The sequence below is a fragment of the Schistocerca americana genome, chromosome 3 (assembly GCF_021461395.2).
Source record: "Schistocerca americana isolate TAMUIC-IGC-003095 chromosome 3, iqSchAmer2.1, whole genome shotgun sequence".
Taxonomy (NCBI): Eukaryota; Metazoa; Arthropoda; class Insecta; order Orthoptera; family Acrididae; genus Schistocerca; species Schistocerca americana.
Genome location: NC_060121.1, coordinates 976,849,680 through 976,876,946, shown reverse-complemented (window position 1 = coordinate 976,876,946; position 27,267 = coordinate 976,849,680). Strand labels below are relative to the sequence as shown.

The following is a 27,267-nucleotide window of genomic DNA, read 5'->3' as shown; positions in this document are numbered from 1 at the left end:
CTTATCTGTCCATAACTACCTGAATACCTGAACGTCAACTACCGGAGGCGATGGATCGGCCGCCAGGCAGCCCGTGACAGAGCACTTCATCACTGGCCTCCAAGAAGCCCTGATCTTACCCCCTGCGATTTTTTCTTATGGGGGTATGTTAAGGATATGGTGTTTCGGCCACCTCTCCCAGCCACCATTGATGATTTGAAACGAGAAATAACAGCAGCTATCCAAACTGTTACGCCTGATATGCTACAGAGAGTGTGGAACGAGTTGGAGTATCAGGTTGATATTGCTCGTGTCTGTGGAGGGGGCCATATTGAACATCTCTGAACTTGTTTTTGAGTGAAAAAAAACCTCTTTAAATACTCTTTGTAATGATGTATAACAGAAGGTTATATTATGTTTCTTTCATTAAATACACATTTTTAAAGTTGTGGTATCCTTTTTGAATCACCCTGTATAACTCATCCCAGTCGAACAGTCCTGTGATAGCGCAGCCACAGAGTTCAGATACTGTAGATAAAAAGAATACGACGAGTGCAGCCGTGCTTTTCACCACCACATACAATTTAACCTCCAGTGGATCCAAACGTGTGAACATTGCTGTAGAGGTGCATCATGTCTGGGGGATCCAAGCTATAATCGAAATTGAAAATGTTTCCAAATGTGTTAAAGTGCCAATTTCCGAGTTCGACTGGGATGACATGTGCAGTGCATAGCGCTACATCAATCAGCAGATGATCACTGAATGTTATCCAACTCAATCCCCCCCAGACATTCGTCTTACTGATGCGACACTTCCTATTACTACCATTTATGATGACTGCGCCTTATGCGTGAGATCAGTGACAACTGCGTCTATCTAAGACATCCATCAGTTATGAAATTACACGATCTAAACTCTGCCATACGTCTTGCGCTGGAGAGACTGAATCGTTGGTTGCATAGCATAGAGCCCTCATACGGTGAACGGTATGCATACTGACGATCTTAAGCAGCACCTTCGTTTGCACATGACCACTAAATTTAAAGTCAAGCAGACGAAATGCGTTTGTCAAAACACAGAGTACTGCGAGTCACCTATTGGCTTGAGTGAGATAAGTGCTGAATTTATCGCCATCCAAAAAGCATTATTTAGTAGATATTGTACAAGTGCTAAGAAGATACATACCAGTTGTAATGATAGCCTTGAAATACTACATCCAATGTACGATTTTTAAATAAATAATTTATGTCTAATCCCAACTCGTGTTTGTGTTTTATTTCATACCACTTTCTCATTATAATCAAACTATTATAATTATTTTTTTTCAATGCTATGCCATTTACTGAGATTATGATTATGTTATTCTTCTTGAGCAAAATGTATACTTATTTTCTTCGTTTAGTCAATATAGCTCAATCTCTTTAAGTGATAGAACTATACTGGCTACACACATACTATTATTATTAGCCTTTCAGGTGTATTTTCTATATATCTAGGTCAACTACTTGTCTGTACCTGACGCATTTAATATCATGTCGGGCTGGGTGAAGCACCCTCACCAAAAGGACTTTGTTGTTGGTGACTGATCTTTTGGAGATTCAAGTGAAGAGCTGAAGAAGAAGAACAAGAAGAATGGACTTCTCCTTGCCGATAATATATGAGCAATTGTTGTAGGCCCATCCAATTGCGGGAAAAGTAATGTCCTCATGACTCTGCTAACTCATGTAGACGGAGTCCGATTTGAACATGTTTGTGTATTCTCAAAAACACTCTTTCAACGCAAGTATCAGCCATTGCGTGTTGTAGATAGTGTTACACACACGACATTCAGTGAAAGCGGTGATATCCCCCCACCTGAGCCGGCCTGAGTGGCCGAGCGGTTCTAGGCGCTACAGTCTAGAACTGCGCGACCGCTACGGTCGCAGGTTCGAATCCTGCCTCGGGCATGGATGTTTGTGCTGTCCTTAGGTTAGTTAGGTTTAAGTAGTTCTAAGTTCTAGGGGACTTAAGACCTCAGGAGTTAAGTCCCATAGTGCTCAGAGCCATTTTAATCATTTCGAACCCCCCCCCCCCCCCCTGAAAAAGCAAAACCAAACACAGTCTTCATATTTGACGATGTTGCCATGGAAAACCAAGACGAAATTAGAAAATATTTCTGTTTCGGTCGTTATATGGGTGCTGATGTATTTTATCTAAGTCAAACATATTCCAGAATCTCCAAACAGCCTGTTAGGGATAACGCAAGCCTCATTATAGCCTTCAAACAAGACAATCTGAATTTAAAACACATTTACCAAGCACATGTCGGAACGGACATGTCGTTTAATGGTTTTGTAAAGATATGTGCAGATTGCTGGAACCATTCACAGTATGGGCTTCTCGTTACTGATAAAAAAAGAAAACTCAATGATGGTAGGTACAGGCGAAACTTTCAAGAGATTTGCACGGTAAGAGAGGTTAGTACATCACTCTACGCTACACCATGGACAAATCCGCGCGTATGTCCACTTATCAAGCCGAGAGGATGGGTCTACACAGACAGAACATTCGCTTGTACTTGGATGCGAAAATTCAGGCTATGGCGCATAAAGTTGCAGGTATGCGCAGGGAACTAGAGACGTATTACCAGACTCTCCTGAGAATGGTGAATGCGTTAAATGAGCTAGTTAATCAAGTCAGTAAGAAAGTAACCGACTTAACTGAAAAGGTCGATGCTATTCAGGGGTTCAAAATGGTTCAAATGGCTCTGAGCACTATGGGACTTAACTGCTGAGGTCATCTGTCCCCTAGAACTTAGAACTACTTAAACCTAACTAACCTAAGGACAGAACGCACATCCGTGCCCGAGGCAGGATTCGAACCTGCGACCGTAGCGGTCGCGCGGTTCCAAACTGAAGTGCCTAGAACCGCACGGCCACATCGGCCGGCGCTATTCAGGGGAAAATAGATGTACACTTTCTTCTTGTTGTTGAGAAGGGTGGTCACGATCATAGTAAGCGGAGGAAGAAAATGACTGGATATATAAAGCCTCACGCCGCGGAGATGTATGATTAGTATACACCGAGGTGTCGACGTAGGAGAAAGTGGTTCAAGCGCGTAAAACAGTTCGTGAGAAATTACGGCTGCTGCGGTTAGGACATTTGGATCGACAGCAAACACTAAGAGAGACCTTTAAGCCGGTTACTGAATCTCTTCGACAGCTCTCAGCAAAAACAAAAACACACGATAACGATGGTGTTGCCATTGACGAATTCATTATTAGTCACGCTCCAGGTCAGACAGACAGAACATTCGGCGTTAGCAGGGGAAATCCGTACACGTTGGGTGCGCATCCCATAACTGTAGCTGAAGACAAAATACAGATCGGTCATAGACAGTTCGACAGAACACCAGGCTTAATGAAACTTATTTTCCTAAGACCTACTAAAAAACCCATAAATTATTCAGTTAATGATAAGGACACGTACCGTGAAATACTGCACTTGGCTGGTGTACACAAGATCACGAAAAGCCAGAGCAACAGGGAATATAAAACCATTCTAAAACCAATACTTGAAGGCGAAAACATCATCAACGGTAGCAGCAGCGGTGATGGTATTGACATTGGGGTTAAAGCAGTGAACAATCGAATCCTGCAGTATATAAATATATATATCATGACGACCCCAACGAAGTAATAGATCGACTACGGCTGCTCATGGCATCAGCTGCTGCAGGTAATACAGCTAATTCGAACGAGGTTGTTTCGATAATCTCCGAGCTTCGAGAGAGGTATAGTCGAATAAGTATGGAGCCAGTAGCTCGAGAACTGCACAAGCCAGCACGCAAAACATGCCCTCGCAGGCAAGTCATGATTAAAGGGCTGGATGACTTGTGGCAAGCTGATCTTGTAGATATGCGGCAATATTCACATGAGAATAATGCATTCAAATACATTTTAATGGTCATTGATACATACTCCAAATTTGTCTGGGCATTACCTGTCAAAACAAAAACCGGTCGAAATGTCGCTGATGTTTTTGAACGCTTGCTACAGACAGGAACGAATCGATGTCCGGACAATCTCCAAACGGATCACGGTGGGGAGTTCTACAATAGGTATTTCAAGACAGTGATGCAGCGGTATGGAATACATCACTACTCGACATTCACTCGCCTGTAGGCGAGAGTCGTGAAGCGCTTGGACAGAACAATAAAAGGCCGAATGTGGATGCGTTTTAACCTTCGCGGCTCATACAAATGGACCCACATCCTCCCAGAAACAATTGCTCAATATAATGGAACCAAACATAGCATAATAAAAATGCGCCAATCGATGTTCGTGATAATGGACTCAAAGATATCGTATACTATCTCATTAAGATGCTGGATCCACGCAAACAGAAATTTAATGTAGGTGATTTGGTGCGTATCTCAAAACACAAAACTGCATTTGAGAAATCATACCTACCGAACTGGTCAACTGAGATATTTACAGTTTCCAAGGTGCAGCGACCTAATCCTAGAACTTATGTATTGAAGGACAGTAAAAAGGTGAAGAAATTGCGGGCCCCTTCTACACTGAGGAGATGCAGAAAAGTTCAGAATCAGATGTTTTTCTGGTGGAGAGAGTCATAAGACGACGTGGAAATGAGGCAGTAGTCAAATGGCTTGGTTTTCCTGCTACACAAAAATGTTGGACTGATGCGACCGATTTGCTATTTAAGGGTTCAAAATGGTTCAAATGGCTCTGAGCACTATGCGACTTAACTTCTGAGGTCATCAGTCGCCTAGAACTTAGAACTAATTAAACCTAACTAACCTAAGGACATCACACATATCCACGCCCGAGGCAGGATTCGAACCTGCGACCGTAGCGGTCGCTCGGTTCCAGACTGTAGCGCCTAGAACCGCACGGCCACTCCGGCCGGCGCTATATAATGAGCGTGCATTGTCCACAACCAACACAGTAGCGTAAAATACAGGCTCGAAGACACATTACAGGAGGCGGTGGTGTTCTAGTTAAACTACCTGTGGAATTACACATCCCTGGATATAACTACTGTGGGCCTGGGACAAAGCTTCAGAAACGCTTAGCGCGAGGTGATAAGGGAGTCAATCTGCTTGACGAAGCATGTGTGGAACACCACATTGCATAGCAGCAAATAAAGATCTATAAAGTCGTCACATTGCAGATAGGATTTTAGCTGATAAGGCTAATTCTTTACAGACGAATGGAAAAACTAGTAGAAGCCGACCTCGGGGGAGATCAGTTTGGATTCCGTAGAAATATCGGAACACGTGAGGCAATACTGACCCTACGACTTATCTTAGAAGAAATATTAAGGAAAGGCAAACCTACATTTCTAGCATTTGTAGACTTAGATAAAGCTTTTGACGATGTTGACAGGAATACTCTCTTTCAAATTCTAAATGTGGCAGGGGTAAAATACAGGGAGCGAATGGCTATTTACAATTTGTACAGAAACAAGATGGCAGTAATAAGGGTCGAGGGGCATGAAAGGGAAGCAGCGGTTGGGAAGGGAGTGAGACAGGGTTGTAGCCACTCCCTGATGTTATTCAATCTGTATATTGAGCAAGCAGTAAAGGAAACAAAAGAAAAATTCGGAGTAGGTATTAAAATCCATGGAGAAGAAATGAAAACTTTGAGGTTCGCCGATGACATTGTAATTCTATCAGAGACAGCAAAGGACTTGGAAGAGCAGTTGAACGGAATGGACAGTGTCTTGACAGGATATAAGATGAACATCAACAAAAGCAAAACGAGGATAATGGAATGTAGTCACATTAAGTCGGATGATGCTGAGGAAATTAGATTAGGAAATGAGACACTTAAAGTAGTAAAGGAGTTTTGCTATTTGGGGAGCAAAATAACTGATGATGGTCGAAGTAGAGAAGATATAAAATGTAGGCTGGCAATGGCAAGGAAAGCGTTTCTGAAGAAGAGAAATTTGTTAACATCGAGTATAGATTTAAGTGTCAGGAAGTCGTTTCTGAAAGTATTTGTATGGAGTGTAGCCATGTATGGAAGTGAAAGATGGACGATAACTAGTTTGGACAAGAAGAGAATAGAAGCTTTCGAAATGTGGTGCTACAGAAGAATGTTGAAGATTAGATGGGTAGATCACATAACTAGTGATGAAGTATTGAATAGAATTGGGGAGAAGAGGAGTATGTGGCACAACTTGACAAGAAGAAGGGACCGGTTGGCAGGACATGTTCTGAGGCATCAAGGGATCACAAATTTAGCATTGGAGGGCAGTGTGGAGGATAAAAGTCGTAGAGGGAGACCAAGAGATGAATACGCTAAGCAGATTCGGAAGGATATGGGTTGCAGTAGGTACTGGGAGATGAAGAAACTTGCATAGGATAGGGTAGCATGGAGAGCTGCATCAAACCAGTCTCAGGACTGAAGACCACAACAACAACAAGCCTAAGACTATACGGAAAAGAAAAAAATATTGGCGTAGGTCAACGCATCGCGGCATTTGCGATTGATAAAACCATGCGCGGGAAAATCAAGTTGGGTTTAGGAGTGATGAATTTCAAGCGACTAATGAACGCTGCACGTTGCGCACTAAACAATAAGAAAAAGAACAACAAAGGTTGTTTGAAGAATTGTATCCTGACAGCGATGTATGCAGCTAAAAACGCAATGAACCAGAAAGATTCCCGAACAAGAAGAACAAGAGGATCCGTTAAAGCACCTTGTATTCTACCAATACCCAAGACATCTGGTGGTTTTCTTCCTTTTCTCATCCCTCCCCTCTCCGCGCTGTTAGCGGTAGGTTCCCTCACTGGTGGGGCTGCAGGTATCTCTCGAACGGTCCAGAACGCGCAAAACTCCCAAGCGCAGTTAGAAGGGGCGAGAAGACATAACCCCATGATGGAAGTCACAGCCATCTGAAAAGGACTATACCTGAAACCGTACAGGAAGGGTCTTAGTCTATTCATAAATAAAAAAAAAAAGCCCATTAGCGGTCCTACCAGATCGGCCACTGAGACATACAGACCTTGTTAAGTTTGTTAGACATAAATTCAAGATACGAAAATTCCGTGGTGTGTGTATGCGGGATACATTACCGAAGACTATGTGGAAAGCTGGTGAATGCGCTATTGTGAATTTAGATGTTGCCGTAGGCCCCGGCACCCACTGGGTGGCATACGTTACGAAAGACGCGGATACTGTCTACTATTGCGACTCATTTGGTGGCCTGCAGCCACCGGAAAAATTACAGCAATAGTTCACTCACAGAAGACATGTACTCTACAATTATCGACGCTATCAGGACTTTAACGCACCTCTGCGGACATCTATGCATCAAGTTTCTCTTGATATTCACACAGAAGGATAAGAAGAAGTACGGTATTTAAGGAGGACCTTTGAAACATTCATTCATCAGTTGAGGCTCAGATGCAATGTCGTACACTTTGACGCTGAAAGGACGGTCATCTGTATTGCGTGCAAATTACATCCCGCCAATTGATTTGAACGCTGGTCAATGGAGTGTTGCATTGATTGGACTGGAGACGTACAACGGCATCCCGAATATCACCGAGACTAATAATAAACTGGATCTCGATATTAACGGTGATAAAGATATTCTGGAAATAGAACCTGGTGCACACGATATCGACGAATTAAACGACGTCTTAAAACAGTCCCGAAAAGGTATTGAACTACGTGCAAACATCAATACACTTAAATCTGAAATAAGAACTGTAAATGCAACTATTGACATTAACCAGAAAGGTTCAATAGGACGCCTGCTCGGATTCACAAAAGGACAGATTTTGAAGAAAGATCCAAGTTCATTTTACAAGTCAAATCAGACAGTGGACATATCTACGTCTACATCTACATCCATACTCCGCAAGCCACCTGATGGTGTCTGGCGGAGGGTACCCTGAGTACCTCTATCGTTTCTCCCTTCCATTCCAGTCTCGTATCGTTCGTGGAAAGAAGGATTGTCGGTATGCTTCTGTGTGGGCTCTAATCTCTCTGATTTTATCCTCATGGTCTCTTCGCGAGATATACGTAGGAGGGAACGATATACTGCTGGACTCTTCGGTGAAGGTATGTTCTCGAAACTTTAACAAAAGCCCGTACCGAGCTACTGAGCGTCTCTCCTGCAGAGTCTTCCACTGGAGTTTATCTATCATCTCCGTAACGCTTTCGCGATTACTAAATGATCATGTAACGAACCGCGCTGCTGTCCGTCGGATCTTCTCTATCTCTTCTATGAACCCTATCTGGTACGGATCCCACACTGCTGAGCAGTATTCAAGCAGTGGGCGAACAAGTGTACTGCAACCTACATCCTTTGTTTTCGGATTGCATTTCCTTAGGATTCTTCCAATGAATCTCAGTCTGGCATCTGCTTTACCGACAATCAACTTTATGTGATAATTCCATTTTAAATCACTCCTAATGCGTACTCCCAGATAATTTATGGAATTAATTGCTTCCAGTTGCTGACTTGCTATTTTGTAGCTAAATGATAAGGGATCTATCTTTCTATGTATTCGCAGCACATTACATTACATTACGCGCCACATACTCCCAGTCAGCACAATATGCGTCGAGTGTAACATTGCAACGAACTCCTATCTCAATGATACTCCCATTCACACTATTTACGGATTCTTCCCCTCTGTTGCAATGGGGTACAGGATTGTTGAGACCCCTGCCAACGCAATATACCTTCCAGTGACAGCTCAGAGACTGGACTATTTGGAGCTGTGTATTGTGGACCAGAATAATCAACTTGTTGACTTTCGCAGTGAGGAAATCGTTGTACAGTTACACCTAAGACAAGATGGGCGTGCGGTATAAAACAAGTGCACACAATCCACAGCGCGCCACTTCGCTGACAAACAGCAAAGTGATAACACCTGCGAACTACGAGTTTCTTACATCAGTTGGCCTGAAGCCGTGCAATGACGTCATCACTCAGTATAACCAGTCCAATAGAGTATGATGAGAGAATTATACGTCAGAAATACTTCTCACATAAACCTTACGCTTCAACCACGTTTAACAAGAATGATGAAATCAGGATTGTCACACAGCACCAGCACGCACTCACGCTTCCATGCAGGAGTTTCGTATATCCCGAGGGGTCATTCAAGAAAGCTGACAGCAGCGATACAGTGGGATCCAAGCCGACACATAATGCCTTAGCATTCCTTTTCCAAGAGATACGCTATGAACTCAGTGGCTCTGAGATCGACTGTACACGCAGTGTTGGCATAACATCGACCCTTAAAACATACGTCTTGGCATCGCCAGCAGATCTGCATGGTTTAGAAAATGCACGATGGTTCATAGACGAGCCAGAGGATAGAGCAGCTCAAGAGTACAAGCGATTTACTGCATGCATACCTCTAAAAATGCTTATGGGTGCTTTGAGGATATGAGACATATCATTATGAACACTAAACAAGAACTCATTCTGGTGCGGACTGCTACGGACAATAACTCATACATTCAAGGAGCTCAAGACGAGAATATGATCACAATCAACAAGATAATGTGGAAAATGCCTCACATCTGTGTATCCGACGAGGAGCATTTGAAGCTTTTAAAAGTCCTGAATTCAGGTACATTTCTATCACTGACATTCCTCTCATGGCAGATCTTCGAGTACCCAGTGTTACCGACTGCAAGCAGACAAACATGGGGTATTAAGACCTCCAGCCATCTAGAGACGTCCAGATTCGTCATACTTGCTTTTTCCACCATGTTCGATAACTGCAAGTTAACTAATGCCAGAGTCTACCTCAGTTCAGAATTCTACCCATATGACGATCTACATCTGCAGTGGGACCAAAATGTATACAGTCTACTGTATGACATGTATGCAAGGTTTCGTCCTTCTTACTATAAAATTGCTGAAGGAGAGGGAAGGGGGTGCCTACTAGCTCCACGTAAGTTCAAAGAGCTTTCACCGATCATTGTAACAGACTGCTCTAAACAGAATGAGATAATTAAGTAGGGACCTATAGATGTGCGAATCGAATTTGAATCATTGACAGATTTCCCAGAACACACTGCTGCGTATGCTTTGGTTCTACATAACCGTGTAATCAACTTCTGCCCGTTCACAGGTGTTGTGCAGCGAGCTGTATAAATGAGTACGTACTGCTCTGTACCTTGATCATTTGACGATGGCTTGTCACCAAGTGAACATCACTGCAGATGCTCAGCGATTCTGTGACCACGAGTGAAGACAGTTCATATGTGAAGATGTTGTATTTGTTGAATACACACAAGACGCTGGAATAATTCAGACATTTGCTGCAAATATTGAATCACCAACACCCTTCAAGCAATTGAGGTGCTCTAAAACACGGAAGAGCACAAAGTGGTTAACTCATTTCTACCATGGAATTCATTGGGATGATCCTGGCATACCCTATAAAGATATTCTGACTGCCCTTAAATTATTCGATCACGTGGACACTATAGTCTACATGAAGGTAAAGGACAAAATCTGCTGAATGCGACGAATATTTAAATTTGTTTCTATTCAAGACCTGGAATTGTACGACTGTCCATCTATCCAGCGACTCAAGAACATTTATCAAATAAATGTTATTGTATCTGCATATGAGACTGTAAAATTACTTTTACGTTGGATGAGAAATCATCATCATCATCATCATCATCATCAGCCAATTCAATCATTAGATGATGTGGCCTCTTCGAGTTGTGGATTCAGGTAGGCTTTCAGAAGTCTTCTCCAAGTGGGACGGTCTTGGGCAGTTCTCTGCCAGGTGTTACCAGCGATCTTCTTGATGTCTTTGTCCCATCTGTCTGGTGGTCTTCCTCTAGGCCTCCGGTGCTCTCTCGGACTCCACTCCAGTACTATCTTCGTCCATCTGTTGTCTTTCCTTCTTGCAACGTGGCCAGCCCACTACCATTTCAAGAAACCTACTCTCTCTAAGATGTCATTAACCTTCGTCACAGACCGGATGTCATCTGCCCTTTTCCTGTCCTTTCTTGTATAGCCCAGCATTGATCTCTCCATGGCTCTCTGTGCTGTCCTAAATAAATAAATAATTGTTTATTCTTCCATAAGAATACTTGTTTTCTTTTTGTGACACCCACGTCTGTAGCAAGTAAGTTTATTGGTTATACTGTACATAAGACGCATTCCACTGGAACTGTCTGAGGCACATACCTCAGCCTTTGAGTGCGGTTTCACCGCGTCATTAATAGACGAGTTTTCACCTCACCTGCGTGGAAGCCACGCAAAGTGCCAGCTCAGATGCGATGCATCATGTACCAGCCAAGTGCGCGTGGCCGCCGGACCTGAAAGCGACAGCTCAGGGGCGATGCGTGCGCGGGATCATCGCCCCCGGACCAAGTCCAGCGCTTGTCATTCAGAAATCATTGTCTTAAAGCAACATACCTTGTAGACATGTGCAGCGCAATGTGAATGTACCCACGCCTTGTACAGAAATACATTTATCATGTTTTCATAAAAAGAATGATGATTGAGGCTTGAAATAATAACATTCGAGATTTTTACAATAAAATAAGTTAATTTATTATTGAATTCAGAATTTTTTAACAATGTTGCGAAATATCAGTTTACACGTACACGAATCAGATTTTTTTTACATTATATCAGTTTACATATGCATGATTGGTTTTTGACGAAAAATATCAACATTCTGCTCTTTGCAGATACGTGTTTCAGATTTTACATTATTCAGAAATATGAGCATTCTGCTCATATATATATATATATATATATATATATATATATATATATATATATATATATATATATGTGTGTGTGTGTGTGTGTGCGAAAAGTTGCTTTTTTTTTGTTCATATACAAGTTACAAGTCAAGTGCGAAAACTTACGTTTTGTTCATTTATTAAGTAGTAATAGCAATGAAAAATATTTACATGCATAGACTTTTTTTAAATATTTCTTTTTAGTTTTAAATTTTTTTGGTTTCTATGATTTTCTTTGGCAATATATATATATATATTCGCACACTAAGACATACACGGAAGCACACAAACTGATACGCACCACACAACATTCTCATCCATTATTTACACTATGATTAAAGAGCCATACTATTTCCATGCAAAACCCCCAATCTCCACAGTCACACACTAATTCCCTCTCTATCAATCAACCAGAGCCCCTCCCCCCCCCTCACCACTACTTTCGTTTCAAGCAAATAGTGCGAGTATGGGAGGGTTTCCATTCCATCCTCACAAATGACTCTGTTATCGCCGTGAGGAGACAATCCAACTTTAGACCTTGTGATCGAATGCTAGTTTGTTGAGCCATGTGTGGGCGAGCACCTTGAATGCTGCGACCATACAGGCATTGCAAATAGTCCTAAGCCGTAGGAACACGAGATTCCATGCATCTAACACCCTTTGCCCGCCTCTGAGTGCCCCTGTCCATTTTACGATATGCATACATTTTGGACCTCAATCCCACAAACTCTACAATTGGTAAACCATTCGACTCATCTTTCTTATTCTGAGGAACAATATTGTAAGGATTGTCGGCCCCTTAAGAAGACGTGAGACGAATTTCTGTACCATTGCACCTAATTACTTCATATGGATTGCAGTTCTTGATCCAGAAGATAAAGCTGTCTGTATCCATATAAAGTAACTTTGGCTCTATGACATGAGGTTTCACAAACTCCTAGTGGAAGTGTTACATGTACAATTTGGAGATATCCAGTATCCACATCCCCAAATAGATGGGCTTCATAAACTGTACTGCAGTCTTCGACATCTCCACAGCAACAAAGTTTTCATTGAAGATGTTGGCACTCTTAAAATTTGGCCTGGCTATACGCCCTTCCCATTCGGTTCTAATCAAAATATCGCTTTCATTCCGCACGTTCTGCATAGTTTTCCTGAAAATGGAATTGTTCATTAATTTATATAAATCTTTTTTAAAATCATTACTCACGACCGCCCTCTTTTCGGTATTTACTTCAATATACTCCTTCAACCAGGAATATTGCTTGAAGGAGACTGCACAGGTGTCTCTAACAGGCTTCATCCCTAATCTGAGGCACTGCTGGAGGTTATGATGTTGAAAGATATTCCTTTGCTTATCACCAACAGTATCCAACAATATAGGGATGGTGCTTTCTCGCGGAATTTGTTGCTCTGGACATAACGGCAAGTCCCTTGTCTCTCCATGCAAATTATTAGGGTATGCGATGTCTGTCTCGAGCACATACCCTATATCAGAATCAGCTGCAAGACCCATTATTTGTCCACCTAATCCCTTCAGTTCGTCTTCGGGCACCCATTGAAACCCACCAACCGACAGTGGCTGCATCATGGCGTGCCCGTATAAGTTTTCCACATCTAAGTACAAAATGTAACTAGAATCAAGGTATGCATTGAACTCGACACCCATCCGCAGGTTATTTGCCTTGGGATGCCTGTGAACACATTGACGAAGTCCCCCACTGATCCCTACCTCAAAAAATAGAAGCATTGCAGAATCAGTCAAAAGTTCAATGCTGCGCCGTGTTTTTTTTTTTTTATTTATAACGTAGCGTCCCAGGACAGCCCAGGTGCTGTGTAATAAAAGGTGGGGCCCAGAGAGTATGTGTGGTCATAGGCACACTCAGGAACTTTTCGAAAGCATCTGCAAGCAAACGCATGTCTGTGTCCACGTATAACCTTGCATGTTGTTGTTGTTGTGGTCTTCAGTCCTGAGACTGGTTTGATGCAGCTCTCCATGCTACTCTATCCTGTGCAAGCTTCTTCATCTTCCAGTGCTTACTGCAACCTACATCCTTCTGAATCTGCTTAGTGTATTCATCTCTTGGTCTCCCTCTACGATTTTTACCCTCCACGGTGCCGTCCAATGCTAAATTTGTGATCCCTTGATGCCTCAAAACATGTCCTACCAACCGATCCCTTCTTCTAGCCAAGTTGTGCCACAAACTTCCCTTCTCCCCAATCCTATTCAATACCTCCTCATTAGTTACGTGATCTACCCACCTTATCTTCAGCATTCTTCTGTAGCACCACATTTCGAAAGCTTCTATTCTCTTCTTGTCCAAACTAGTTATCGTCCATGTTTCACTTCCATACATGGCTACACTCCATACAAATACTTTCAGAAACGACTTCCTGACACTTAAATCTATACTCGATGTTAACAAATTTCTCTTCTTCAGAAACGCTTTCCTTGCCATTGCAGGTCTACATTTTATATCCTTTCTACTTCGACCATCATCGGTTATCTTACTCCCTAAATAGCAAAACTCCTTTACTACTTTAAGTGTCTCATTTCCTAATCTAATTCCCTCTGCATCACCCGACTTAATGTGACTACATTCCATTATCCTCGTTTTGCTTTTGTTGATGTTCATCTTATATCCTCTTTTCAAGACACTGTCCATTCCGTTCAACCGCTCTTCCAAGTCCTTTGCTGTCTCTGACAGAATTACAATGTCATCGGCGAACCTCAAAGGTTTTACTCCTTCTCCATGAATTTTAATACCTACTCCGAATTTTTCTTTTGTTTCCTTTACTGCTTGCTCAATAGATTGAATAACATCGGGGAGAGGCTACAACCCTGTCTCACTCCTTTCCCAACCACTGCTTCCCTTTCATACCCCTCGATTCTTATAACTGCCATCTGGTTTCTGTACAAATTGTAAATAGCCTTTCGCTCCCTGTATTTTACCCCTGCCACCCTCAGAATTTGAAAGAGAGTATTCCAGTTAACATTGTCAAAAGCTTTCTCTAAGTCTACTAATGCTAGAAACGTAGGTTTGCCTTTTCTTAATCTTTCTTCTAAGATAAGTCGTAAGGTCAATATTGCCTCACGTGTTCCAACATTTCTACGGAATCCAAACTGATCTTCCCCGAGGTCGGCTCCTACCAGTTTTTCCATTCGTCTGTAAAGAATTCGCGTTAGTATTTTACAGCTGTGACTTATTAAACTGATCGTTCGGTAATTTTCACATCTGTCAATACCTGCTTTCTTTGGGAATGGAATTATTACATTCTTCTTGAAGTCTGAGGGTATTTCGCCTGTCTCACACATCGTGCTCACCAGATGGTAGAGTTTTGTCAGGACTGGCTCTCCCGAGGCCATCAGTAGTTCTAATGGAATGTTGTCTACTCCCGGGGCCTTGTTTCGACTCAGGTCTTTCAGTGCTCTGTCAAACTCTTCACGCAGTATCTTATCTCCCATTTCGTCTTCATCTACATCCTCTTCCATTTCCATAATGTTGTCTTCAAGTACATCGCCCTTGTATAAACCCTCTATATACTCCTTCCACTTTTCTGCCTTCCCTTCTTTGCATTATCTTACCGGTTTATTCAAAAGTTTTACACGTTACTGCTATAAACGTTTAGACATGTATAGACTATATATACTTTTTAATATACAAATATATACACACTATTGGCCATTCAAATTGCTACACCACCAAGATGACATGCTACAGACGCGAAAGTTAACCAACAGGAAGAGGATGCTGTGAAATGCAAATGATTAGCTTTTCAGAGCATTCACACAACAGTGGCGCAGGTGGCGACACCTACAACGTGCTAACATGAGGAAAGTTTCAAATCGATTTCTCATACACAAACAGCAGTTGACCGGCGTTGCCTGGTGAAACGTTGTTGTGATGCCTCGTGAAAGGAGGAGAAATGCGTACCATCACGTTTCCGACTTCGATAAAGGTCGGATTGTAGCCTATCGCGATTGCGGTTTATCGTATCGCGACATTCCTGCTCCCGTTGGTCGAGATCCAATGACTGTTAGCAGAATATGGAATCGCTGGGTTCAGGAGGATAATACGGAACGCCGCGCTGGATCCCAATGGCCTCGTATCACTAGCAGTCGAGATGACAGGCATCTTATCCGCATGGCTGTAACGGATCGTGCAGCCACGTCTCGATCCCTGAGTCAGCAGATGGGGACGTTTGCAAGATAGCAACCATCTGCACTAACAGTTCGACGGCGTTTCCAGCAGCATGGACTATCAGCTCGGAGACCGTGACCCTTGACGCTGCATCACAGACAGGAGCGCCTGCGATGGTGTACTCAACGACGAACCTGGGTGCACGAATTGCAAAACGTCTTTTTTTTGGATGAATCCAGGTTGTGTTGACAGCATCACGATGGTCGCATCCGTGTTTGGAGACATCGCGCTGCACGCACATTGGAAGCGTGTATTCGTCATCGCCATACTGGCGTATCACCAGGCGTAATGGTATGGGGTGCCATTGGTTAGACGTCTCGCTCACCTCTTGTTCGCACTGACGGCACTTTGAACAGTGGACGTTACATTTCAGATGTGTTACGACCCGTGGCTCTACCCTTCATTCGATCCCTGCAAAACCCTACTTTTCAGCAGGATAATGCACGACCGCATGTTGCAGGTCCAGTGCGGGCCTTTCTGGATACAGAAAATGTACGACTGCTGCCCTGGCCAGCACATTCTCCAGATCTCTCACCCACTGAAAACGTCTGGCCAATGGTGGCCGAGCTACTGGCTCGTCACAATACGCCAGTCACTACTCTTGATGAACTGTGGTATCGTGTTGAAGCTGCATGGGCAGCTGTACCTGTACACGCCATCCAAGCTCTGTTAGACTCCATGCCCAGGCGTATCAAGGCCGTTATTACGGCCAGAGGTGGTTGTTCTGTGTACTGATTTCTCAGGATGTATGCATCCAAATTGCGTGAAAATGTAATCACATGTCATTTCTAGTATAATGTATTTGTCCAATGAATACCCGTTTATCATCTGCATTTCTTCTTGGTGTAGCAATTTTAATGGCCAGTAGTGTATTAAAGACACAGTAGTGAAACGTTGTTAGCGAACAGGAAAGTTGTATTTATGGCTCATTGGTTTATGAATAGAATAGTACTACAAAATGTGAATTTGAAATAAAAGTAAACAAGGGTGAAGGTGAGAGAGAGGGGGATCAGGAGATGGACAGAAGGGTTGGAGGAAATGGACAGAGAAAGAGGACAGGAGGAGATGGAGAGAGAGGGTGGAAGATTGACAGAGAAAGGGGGGGAGCAGGTGAGGGACTGCGAGAGGGAGAGAGAGAGGGGGGCTGGAGTAGGAGATGAAGACAGAGGGGGTAGGAGGTGAAGGACAGAGAGAGGAGGAAAGAGGAGGAGGTGGACAGAGATAGGGGAGAGGTGGAAACTAGGATGCCTATCCAATTCCTATACATATTAGAAACGTGTGCTTTCTCTTTTCTTTCTTTTCCATTGAAGCAGATTGAGCGGAAGCAAAGCGCGGTCGGGTACAGCTAGTGAATAGGATAATAACAATAAAGCACCTGTAGTAGCGCAACTGCCTTAAAAAAAAAAAAACCAGAGCGTGAGTAGTGCGTGGTGTCGCAGGGCGAGTACAACGGCATCCACGGCGGCAAGTGGAGCGTGCAGAACCTGCGGCTGTACCTGGAGAGCACGCGCGGCAAGGCCGTCACGGAGCGCCTCTTCGACTCCGTGTCGTGGCTGATCGTGCACTCGCTCAAGGCCGTCGCGCCCGTCATGGCCAACGACCGCCACTGCTTCGAGTGCTACGGCTACGACATCATCATCGACAACAAGCTCAAGCCCTGGCTGGTCGAGGTGCGTGCGGCGGCGGTGGGTCTTCCGCGGGGCTGCGCCGGGCCACTTTATTTCTTTATTTATTTATACTTATTTATTTATTGATTTATTTAACCTGGCAGGATTAGGGCCATCAGGCCCTGTCTTACATCTAACCAGGCATTCTACTTATTTTACATTCATATGTTTTAGTAGGCACGTTAAACTACATGTAGTACAAAAACTGAAATAAACATTCACAAAGGTACACTTGGAAAAATACATACATATAGAGTTTCTGTTCGTAGATGATAAGTACTGTTATAATTAGACATTATGAAAGAGACACATTTTAGATACAAGTGCTACCAGCAGGGAGTATGAGGGAGACTCATAGTGAAGGGAGGAGAAGAATAGAGACATGATGTAATATGTTGTTCTTGTTGTGGTCTTCAGTCCAGAGACTGGTTTGATGCAGCTCTCCATGCTACTCTATCCTGTGCAAGCTTCTTCATCTACCAGTACCTACTGCAGAATACATCCTTCTGAACCTGCTTAGTTTATTCAAACCTTGGTCTCCCTCTACGATTATTACCCTCCACGCTGCCCTCCAATACTAAATTGGTGATTCCTCGATGTCTCAGAACATGTCCTACCAACCGGTTCCTTCTTCTAGTCAAGTTGTGCCACAAGCTCCTCTTCTCCCCAATTCTATTCAATACCTCCTCATTAGTTACGTGATCTACCCATCTAATATTCAACATTATTCTGTAGCACCACATTTTGAAAGCTTCTATTCTCTTCTTGTCCAAAATATTAACAAATTTCTCTTCTTCAGAAACGCATTCCTTGCCATTCCCAGTCTACATTTTATATCCTCTCTACTTCGACCCTCCATCAGTTATTTTCTCCCCAAATAGCAAAACTCCTTTGCTACTTTAAGGGTCTCATTTCCTAATGTAATTCCCTGAGCATCACCCGACTTAATTCGACCTCATTCCATGATCCTTGGTTGGCTTCTGTTGATGTTCATCTTATATCCTCCTTTCAAGACACTGTCCATTCCGTTCAACAGCTCTTCCAAGTCCTTTGCTGTCGCTGAAAGAATTACAATCTCATCGGCGAACCTCAACGTTTTGTTTCTTGTCCATGGAGTTTAGTACCTACTCCGAATATTTCTTTTGTTTCCTTTATTGCTTCCTCAATATACAGATGGAATAACATCGGGGATAGGCTACAACTCTGTCTCACTCCCTTCCCAACCACTGCTTCCCTCTCACACCCCTCGACTCTTTATAACTGCCATCTGGTTTCTGTACAAATTGTAAATAGCCTTTCGCTCCCTGTATTTTACCCCCGCCACCTTCAGAATTTGAAAGAGTGTATTCCCATCAACATTGTCAAAAGCTTTCTCTAAGTCTACAAATGCTAGAAACGTAGGTTTGTCTTTTCTTAATCTAGCTTCTAAGATAAGTCGTAAGGTCAGTATTACCTCACGTGTTCCAACATTTCTACGGAATCCAAACTGATCTTCCCAGAGGTCGGCTTCTACCAGTTCTTCCATTCGTCTGTAAAGAATTCGCGTTAGTATTTTGCAGCTGTGACTTATTAAACTGATAGTTCGGTAATTTTCACATCTGTCAACACCTGCTTTCTTTGGGATTGGAATTATTATATTCTTCTTGAAGTCTGAGGGTATTTCGCCTGTTTCATACATCTTGCTCACCAGATGGTAGAGTTTCGTCAGGTCTGGCCCTCCCAAGGCCGTCAGTAGTTCTAATGGAATGTTGTCTACTCCCGGGGCCTTGTTTCAACTCAGGTCTTTCAGTGCTCTGTCAAACTCTTTACGCAGTATCGTATCTCCCATTTCGTCTTCATCTACTTCCTCTTCCATTTCCATAATATTGTCATCATGAACATCGCCCTTGTATAGACCCTCTATATACTCCTTCCACCTTTCTGCTTTCCCTTCTTTGCTTAGAACTGGGTTTCCATCAAAGCTCTTGATATTCATGCAAGTGGTTCTCCTTTCTCCAAAGGTCTCTTTAATTTTCCTGTAGGCAGTATCTATCTTACCCTTAGTGAGATAAGCCTCTACATCCTTACATTTGTCCTCTAGCCATCCTTGCTTAGCCATTTTGCACTGCCTGTCGATATCATTTTTGAGATGTTTGTATTCCTTTTTGCCTGCTTCATTTACTGCATTTTTATGATGTAACATAATTAAGGAAATATAAAGGAAAAGAAGATTGCGTGGCTAATAGAGATAGATGAAGAGGAAGGAGAGAAAGGAGCAAGATAGAAGACACTAGCTTTGCTATTTGACAGAGGAGAGGGATTGGCCTTGTACATTAATTTTGTGGAAAACGCTATGAGGATGATAGTAGGAAATGCTTCAACTTCTTCTTAAAAACAGCACGGGACTGAATTTTGCGCAAGGTAAGGGACAGTTTGTTCCAGAGACAGACAGCGGCAACTGAGAAGGAGTTTGCAAAAGTTTTTGTTTCGCGAGTGGGCAGAGTTAGGATACCAAATAACAGTGACCTCGTGTTTCAGTTATGATGGCATGAAAGATGTTAAATCTCTGAAGCGAGGTACTGGGGTGCTTGCGCGACGAGGAGTCGGTGAAGCAGACACAGAGTGTGGTAGTCACGGATTTTGTCCGCCCGCAGCCACCCTAGCTGGGAGTGTGAAGCACTAACATGATCCTATCGGCGAATGTTGCGGGTGTAACGCACACAGGTATTTATAGTTAGCTCTAGCCGTCTTTTGTTTTCACTACTACATCACAATAGTGGAGGTTCGGTAGAACGAGTGCTTGCACGAGCTGGCGTTTCAAGTCCTGTGAAAATACGTCCCGAAACTTTTAGAGAGCATAGAGACAAGCAGACGTCTTCCGGCACACTGCGACTGTATTCTCCGCCCAGTTGAGATGCTCATCCAAAGCTACACCCAAGTTCTTAACTGTTTTCTGATATGGTATTCGAATACCGTCGAGCAGAATAGGAGGCAGCCGTTCGCGGAAATCTGAACTTATTAATTTCTGATGCGCTATTAAGATTACTTGTGTCTTTTTTGGATTTAGTTTAAGCCCCAGGTTTTTCGCCCATGTCACTACTGAACACAGACCATCGTTCATCTGAGCGATTGCAGTGTTTATATCTTCAGGTCTGACGCTTAGGTAGAGCTGGAGGTTCGTCGGCATAGAACTGACATTTACACTCGCCAGTGGTAGCTCGAATTGAGCACATGCAGGTAGGAAACTTACAAAGACTATAACAGCAGTGTCGTCATATGCTCAATCAAAATCCAGTATAACAACGTTGCAAGAAAGTCAGATTAATGAAAAGCAACCGAGGAGACGCCCAGGCAAAAAAAGAGTCCGTAGCACAGTCAGAAAACCGGCTGAGTGCCACTGTAGTCGAAATACTCGACGGTAAAATGGTTGAAATGGCTCTGAGACCTATGGGACTTAACTTCTAAGGTCATCAGTCCCCTAGAACTTAGAACTACTTAAACCTAACTAACCTAAGGACATCACACACATCCATGCCTGAGGCAGGATTCTAACCTGCTACCGTAGCGGTCGCGCGGTTCCAGACTGTAACGCTTAGAACCGCTCGGCCACCCCGGCCGGCTATTCGACGGTAAATACGGCCCTGTGTGTTGTGAGCTGGGTCAGCCCTATTACCTGTGGTTAGTGACAAGAAGTGTTTCCCGTGGGACCGGCAATATGTGACTCTCACGGTGATGTCTGGAATGTCACATCGACGGTGCTCTGAGTGGTAAACTGATAACAGCCAGTTCCTTCACCTATACAAAGTACACTACTCGCTATTAAAACTGCAACACCTCGAAGTCGGCATGCAGCATACGTGAAAGCGTGAAGTCTGCTGCATGATTAGACATGGAAATGGTTAGCGTTTAACCGCAATCCCAAAAATTAGGGGTCAGTAATACCATTTGCATGACCTACTCTGTACTAATGAAAGATAATCGCAGTTGAATCCTGTACGTTTGTGGGAAGTGCGCGTTATACCTCTTGGAAGAAGGTTGGTGGTTGGTTCGGTGGTTGATATGGGCGGGGGGACCAGACAGTGAGGTCATCAGTCCCATCGTATTAGGGAAGAAAGGGGAAGGAAATCGGCCGTTCACTTTCAAAGGAACCGTCCCGGCATTTGTCTGAAGCGGTTTAGGGAAATGACGGAAAACCTAAATCAGGATGTTAATAATTGGCAACCAATGCTGTACAATCGCAATAAACTCATGAGATGTTCAGGTGACTCTTCTATTAGAACATGTTACGCGTTTCGGGATTACACCCATCTTCAGACATCACAAACTTCCACTCTTTCCTAACCAACCAGGCGTACAGCCTTGACAACTCAAAGAAAGTGTCGAATAACATATGCTATGGATGGCCGCACGCTGGTTTGAACGGTCGCCCTCCTGAATGAGAGTCCAGCGTGCTGAACACCGCGCCACCTCGCTCGGTCTGTAAGACGGAGAGATGTCTTCAGGCACGAGACGAATTGGACAGCTGCAGAGTTGTGGTCCATCGAGATTACGATTCATCGTTCCACAGTACCCCTACTTGCGATCCCACGACTGTGGATCCCACGAGTATGGAATCCATGGGGTCGGGACTGCCACACTCAGCTCCACGCAGGATCTCAGTGGCCCTACGGGAAGGGCTCCTGGAAGGACAGACATATTGTTTGCTTGGCCGTGCAGGATCGAACAACTAAATGATGTACCGTGAATCAGGAAGTGGGTTTGTTTGCAGCAAGGCAAGCAACCAGAGACTGTCGCCACGGCCACCAGTGTTGCGGGTCCACTCGGCGCTGCAGCAGAGAGAGGCGCAGCCTCAGTGGTGAGTTGACAGAGGACTCTGGACACTGAGGTGGCACCACGTCGCATTGTAAGGACAGCCCCGGTGCAAGGTGCAGCGATCACCTTGGGTGTGTCCATATACGGAGGCTCCAAGCAGAATGAACATAACCAGACGGCATTCATCATCGGAATATGGGGTGCCACCAGTCACCATTACCACTGAGGATAGACAATCGATGTGATTTATGAACGATAGGGCATCATACCATTTTTTATGCCTCGTAAGACAGTATGTGACGCAGACGTTTAATTAGAGTTGGACTGCTGCAGGAGGTCCAGTAGCACGCCTTCCCTCTTCATCTGACCTCAGTTTCCTGCAACTCTGGCTGTGGGCAGATGTAAAAGGAATGGTGTATTCCAGACCTATCGGCAACAGGCTCACGTAACAGGGGCGCGTGCCTCCTGGGGGTGACCAAAGACGAAGGCAGTGATTGTGTTTATGTGACGAGGAGGAATGAAGGACACCTAGCAGTGTCAACCGACAGGTGCTTACTGTGGACAGCCGGCCAGTGTGGCCGAGCGGTTCTGTCCAGAACCACGCGGCTGCTACGGTCGCAGGTTCGAACCCTGCCTCCGGCATAGATGTGTGTGACGTCCTTTGGTTAGTTAGGTTTAAGTAGTTCTACGTTCTAGGGGACTGATGACCTCAGATGAAGTCCCATAGTGCTAGAGCCATTTGAACCGTTTGATTTGTTACTCTGGACAGAATAACACATACTCAGATATTTGTTCATTTCCATTCGTTTATTGCACTTCTTCCCGTTTCGACACTTATCATCTCCAGCAAAAATGTGGAACAGTTCCTTTTAATCACGCTCTGTATGAAGTTTACAAACAACATCAAGAAGAGAGGTCACACTAACCATTGTTTCGAAAATTTAGCAATCTGAATATCTTTTTCTGAATAGCTTTTGTGGCCGTGGTGGTCTAGCCGTTAGGGCGCTAGACTTATGCCCTGGAGGTTCTGGGTCCATCCCAGTTAGGAGCGAGGATTTTTCTCCGTTCTCGTCTCTCCAGGACGGCCCCAGGTCCACTCAACCTTCTGTCAAATTGAGGTCCCAGGGGTAGTAAGCAGCGGGGGCGTTGGGCTCGCCATGTCCCCCCTCCTAGTGCCACTGTGTCTGCAGTCAGCTAGGAAGCCCGTTCACGGAGTGATTGCCATAGACTTTACTTTACCTCTAATAGCTCTTGGAAGATCATCATTTTTATGTTTTTTGTCGTATATGAGGCTATCAAGAAGTTATCATTTTAGGGCATTGCTGAAGCATAAGTGCAACTAGCGGGACTCAGTTGCCGGTATATAATGACCAACATGTCGGCAAGTGATTAGTGTGGTATTCGTGTCTTTCCGACGTGCTTGTGGTAAATGAGGAAATGTGAACTATACTAAACTAAACTAAACTCCGTCCGAACAGGCCTTGGAAGGCCCAACGGTACCGACCGGTCGCCGTGTCATCCTTAGACCACACGTGTCACTGGATGCGGACATGGAGGGGCATGTGGTCAGCACACCGCTCTCTCCCGGCCGTTTGGTCAGTTTAGAAGACAGGAGCCGCTACTTGTCAATCAAGTAGCTCCTCAGTTTGGGTCACAAGGGCTGAGTGCAATCCGTTTACCAACAGCGCTCGGCAGACCGGATGGTCACCCATCCAAGTCCTAGCGCAGCCCGACAGCGCTTAACTTCGGTGATCTGACGGGAAAACGTGAATTATGGTGACGTTATTACCAAATGCATCCAAACAGAACCAACGTGCTGTTGTTCTTTCCTTGGCTGCCGAAGGACAAAGACAGGTAGATATCCATCAGAGAATCAAGAACGTTTATGGGGCAGCATGTCTGTCGAAAACCAATGGTGTGGGACGGTGCGCTAAATTCTGCGCTGGTGGATCTGGGAGGCGAGCCCCATCCATTACGGACAGCAAGGGGCCGTTGTTGATGCGATTAGGTGGACCGGTACGTAGTGGTCTGTGCGCTAGCGAAGGATTTCCACATCAGCTCCGGTAGCGTGCAGCGCGTTATCCAGCAGGAGTCAGACTGCAGCCAGTGGTTATCCCAGGCGTTGAATTCCGAACAAAAAGCAAACCATATTGCTGTTAGCCTGAAGCACCTGCAGTGTTTCAGTGTTGAAGGCAACACATTCCTTGAGCGCAATGTTGCAGGCAACGAAAGATCGTACCAGCACTGGAAAGCAGAGTCGGAAGCGTCAACCGTGCAGTGGTATTATCCATCGTCCCCTCGTCCCAAGAAGTTCAAGAGCCAAGAAGTTCAAGAGCCAAGAAGTTCAAGAGCCAGACATCTGATGGAAAGGTGTTGCTTATCCTGTTTATTGATTACCAGAGCACAATGTTTACTGATTTCGAGGACCCTGGTCTATCCATCATTGAGGAACGATACTGCTCAAAGCTGGAGAAATAACGGCATGCAGTTAAGACGAAGAGTCTGGCAAAACTGCGACAATGGATGCTGCAGCTTCATGTCCCCGTGTCGCAAACGTCGTAACGCAGAAGTAATGCCAAGTCAAGTGGGATACATACGATCACCCATCGTATAGTTCTGATCTTTCACCATCCGATTATCACGCCTTCGACCGCAGGCCTTGAAGGATCGACGATTCCTATCGGATGAGGATGTTCAGCAGGCAGTTGGGACTTCTTCACGGTATCTTCATCCTAGTGCGTCGGTGACAAATTGCCTCAATGCCCACGGCGTTTGTGGGTGACTGGCATACCGATTCTGGACTGTACGGCCTTCGAACGGAAACGTTTTGGTCGCCCCTTATTAAAAAGAAAAAAAAAAGAAAAAAAACGAATATGAAACTGCACACGGACACCGAAACACAAGTAGAAGACGGCCAAAAAATACACAGCGGCATATGCCAACACTATAAACAGTGAACACAACCAATCAACACACTTTATTTGAAAACAAACACAAACAGTGTAAACATACCAAATGAGTCAAGAAAGGCATTTTTAACGTTAAAAACGCTTTTCTTGGATTGTTTGGTAAGTTAAGTAAGATTATTTGGTAAGTTAAGAAAAATGTTTTTAACGTTGGAAACGCCTTTCTTGACTCATTGGTAAGTTTACACTGCTCACCTTTTCCACTATTTCGCACATGTTTTCCGCGTCTGACTTACGAAATTCGTAACCTAACATCAAACCTTTTCGTGACAGGAATACACGTTTCATCTCATTCAAAAGAACAAATAAATCATGTATTAAGACGAATTACACCTGAGGATGGACCCGCAGGGTCCGAAGTGCATCGTGTACTGAAAAAACACGAAAAACTATGATTGAATTCATACCTCGAGCGTATTGAGTACAATCACGTTTGAAGCTGCAAAATATGGATAAAATTAAAAAAAAGTAAAACTATTGGCTAATAGTACTAGTGACACAATAACTTTTTTAGAAGATCGTCAATAATACCGGCACTGTGCTGTATTCTGCAGACAAGTTGGTGTTACTCATCGTGCAGTTGCCCAGATTCAAAAAATGCCCCTCTTGCGACGTACGCCCACCACTTCGCGTTCTGCTTGCCCCGCGGCACGCCAGTCGTCAACCTGCTCAGGACCTCTTCGCAAGGCTTGTCATGCCAAACCGCAACTTTCTCTTTGACATCTTCAGGTTAATGACTTCCATGTACTACTGCTCGCAGGAATGCCTTTCTTAATCTCTGCCTAGGAGGCTAAATTCATTGGTAAATAGTGGATGCCTTGTGTAACTAACTGTTTCTTCTTCTCGACCTTCACTGCTGGCCTTCGTTTGACATCTCGGACCATTGTAAGCACAATGTGGAGTACCGCTGTGACTGAAGTTGGTTGTTGGTCAGAGGTGCGTCAGTCTATTTGCTATGACCAGAAATCCTCCACGGCAATGGCACCTAATCTGCTGTGGAGGAACAAAGAGCTGAGGCTCAAATACGAAGAAGATGAGGCTGCGCACCCTAGAAGCTACAAGTGAACTTCCGAATAATAGTAATGTACGCAGATATTATCAGCTTGTGTCTAATGATTGAGGTTATGAAGTGAGGGTTCGGTCGGTAAAGTTTTATACTCAGCTGGTCGTGGAGTAGGCTCTTCGATGATCGTGAGAGGTGCAATATGGATCGAGTGTGGCCCTGACAGTTATAGCTGTAATCCCAAAGGCATCGTTAGGTGTTTTCATGATGGCAGAAATTTCTAGTTTTAGGACAAACATTAAGGGTCACTTACTGGTGACGCTTTTGCTATACCAGAAATTAGATTTCTACTACCTTAGTTGTTTTGTGTACATTTGCTATTTCATTTCTCTACCAGCACTACACCAGTTTCATAATGATAGTTTATACACTTTGTGGAACCCATGGCCTGAGTTGCGTAAACTCAGTTTACTTTTTCCATACTGAATGAAAATTTTTGGGCCTCAATACACACAAGTGTTATTTCCTGTCTAGTTGGGGTCACATACCTACGGTATACCGTACTACCACATTTTCGGCTGGTGTGTTATTCATCTTCACAATCGCGATTTCGAATTTACAGGCACACAGATTCCATAAAATTATTTAAAGACGAATTGTAATTTAAAATCTTTACCAATTCCTACATCAGCATGAAGTGTTTACTGCATTACTGTGAAGAGGACATTGTCATCGTATCCAGCCACATTCGTATGCGATTATCTAAAATACTGGAAATTAGGATGTATAAAATGTATAAAATAAACGCTATTCTGAATATTCTAATTCAAAAATTATTCTGGGCCTCCGAAGGACCCTGACTACTCCAATAAATATGTGAAGCAGTAATGCTTGTATTTTCTCGTC

The 27,267-nt window shown here is 43.9% G+C and overlaps 1 protein-coding gene across 1 annotated transcript in view; it reads left to right on the top strand.

The window, feature by feature from the left end:
• Positions 1–27,267, top strand: part of LOC124606602 (polyglutamylase complex subunit TTLL1) — a gene marked incomplete at its 3' end in the record, with an annotated part of 186,825 nt that overhangs the window by 120,655 nt on the left and 38,903 nt on the right. The window contains exon 7 of the mRNA XM_047138587.1: positions 17,374–17,604. Within this exon, the coding sequence (XP_046994543.1) occupies positions 17,374–17,604 (231 nt within the window). The remainder of the gene's footprint in view (positions 1–17,373; positions 17,605–27,267) is intronic.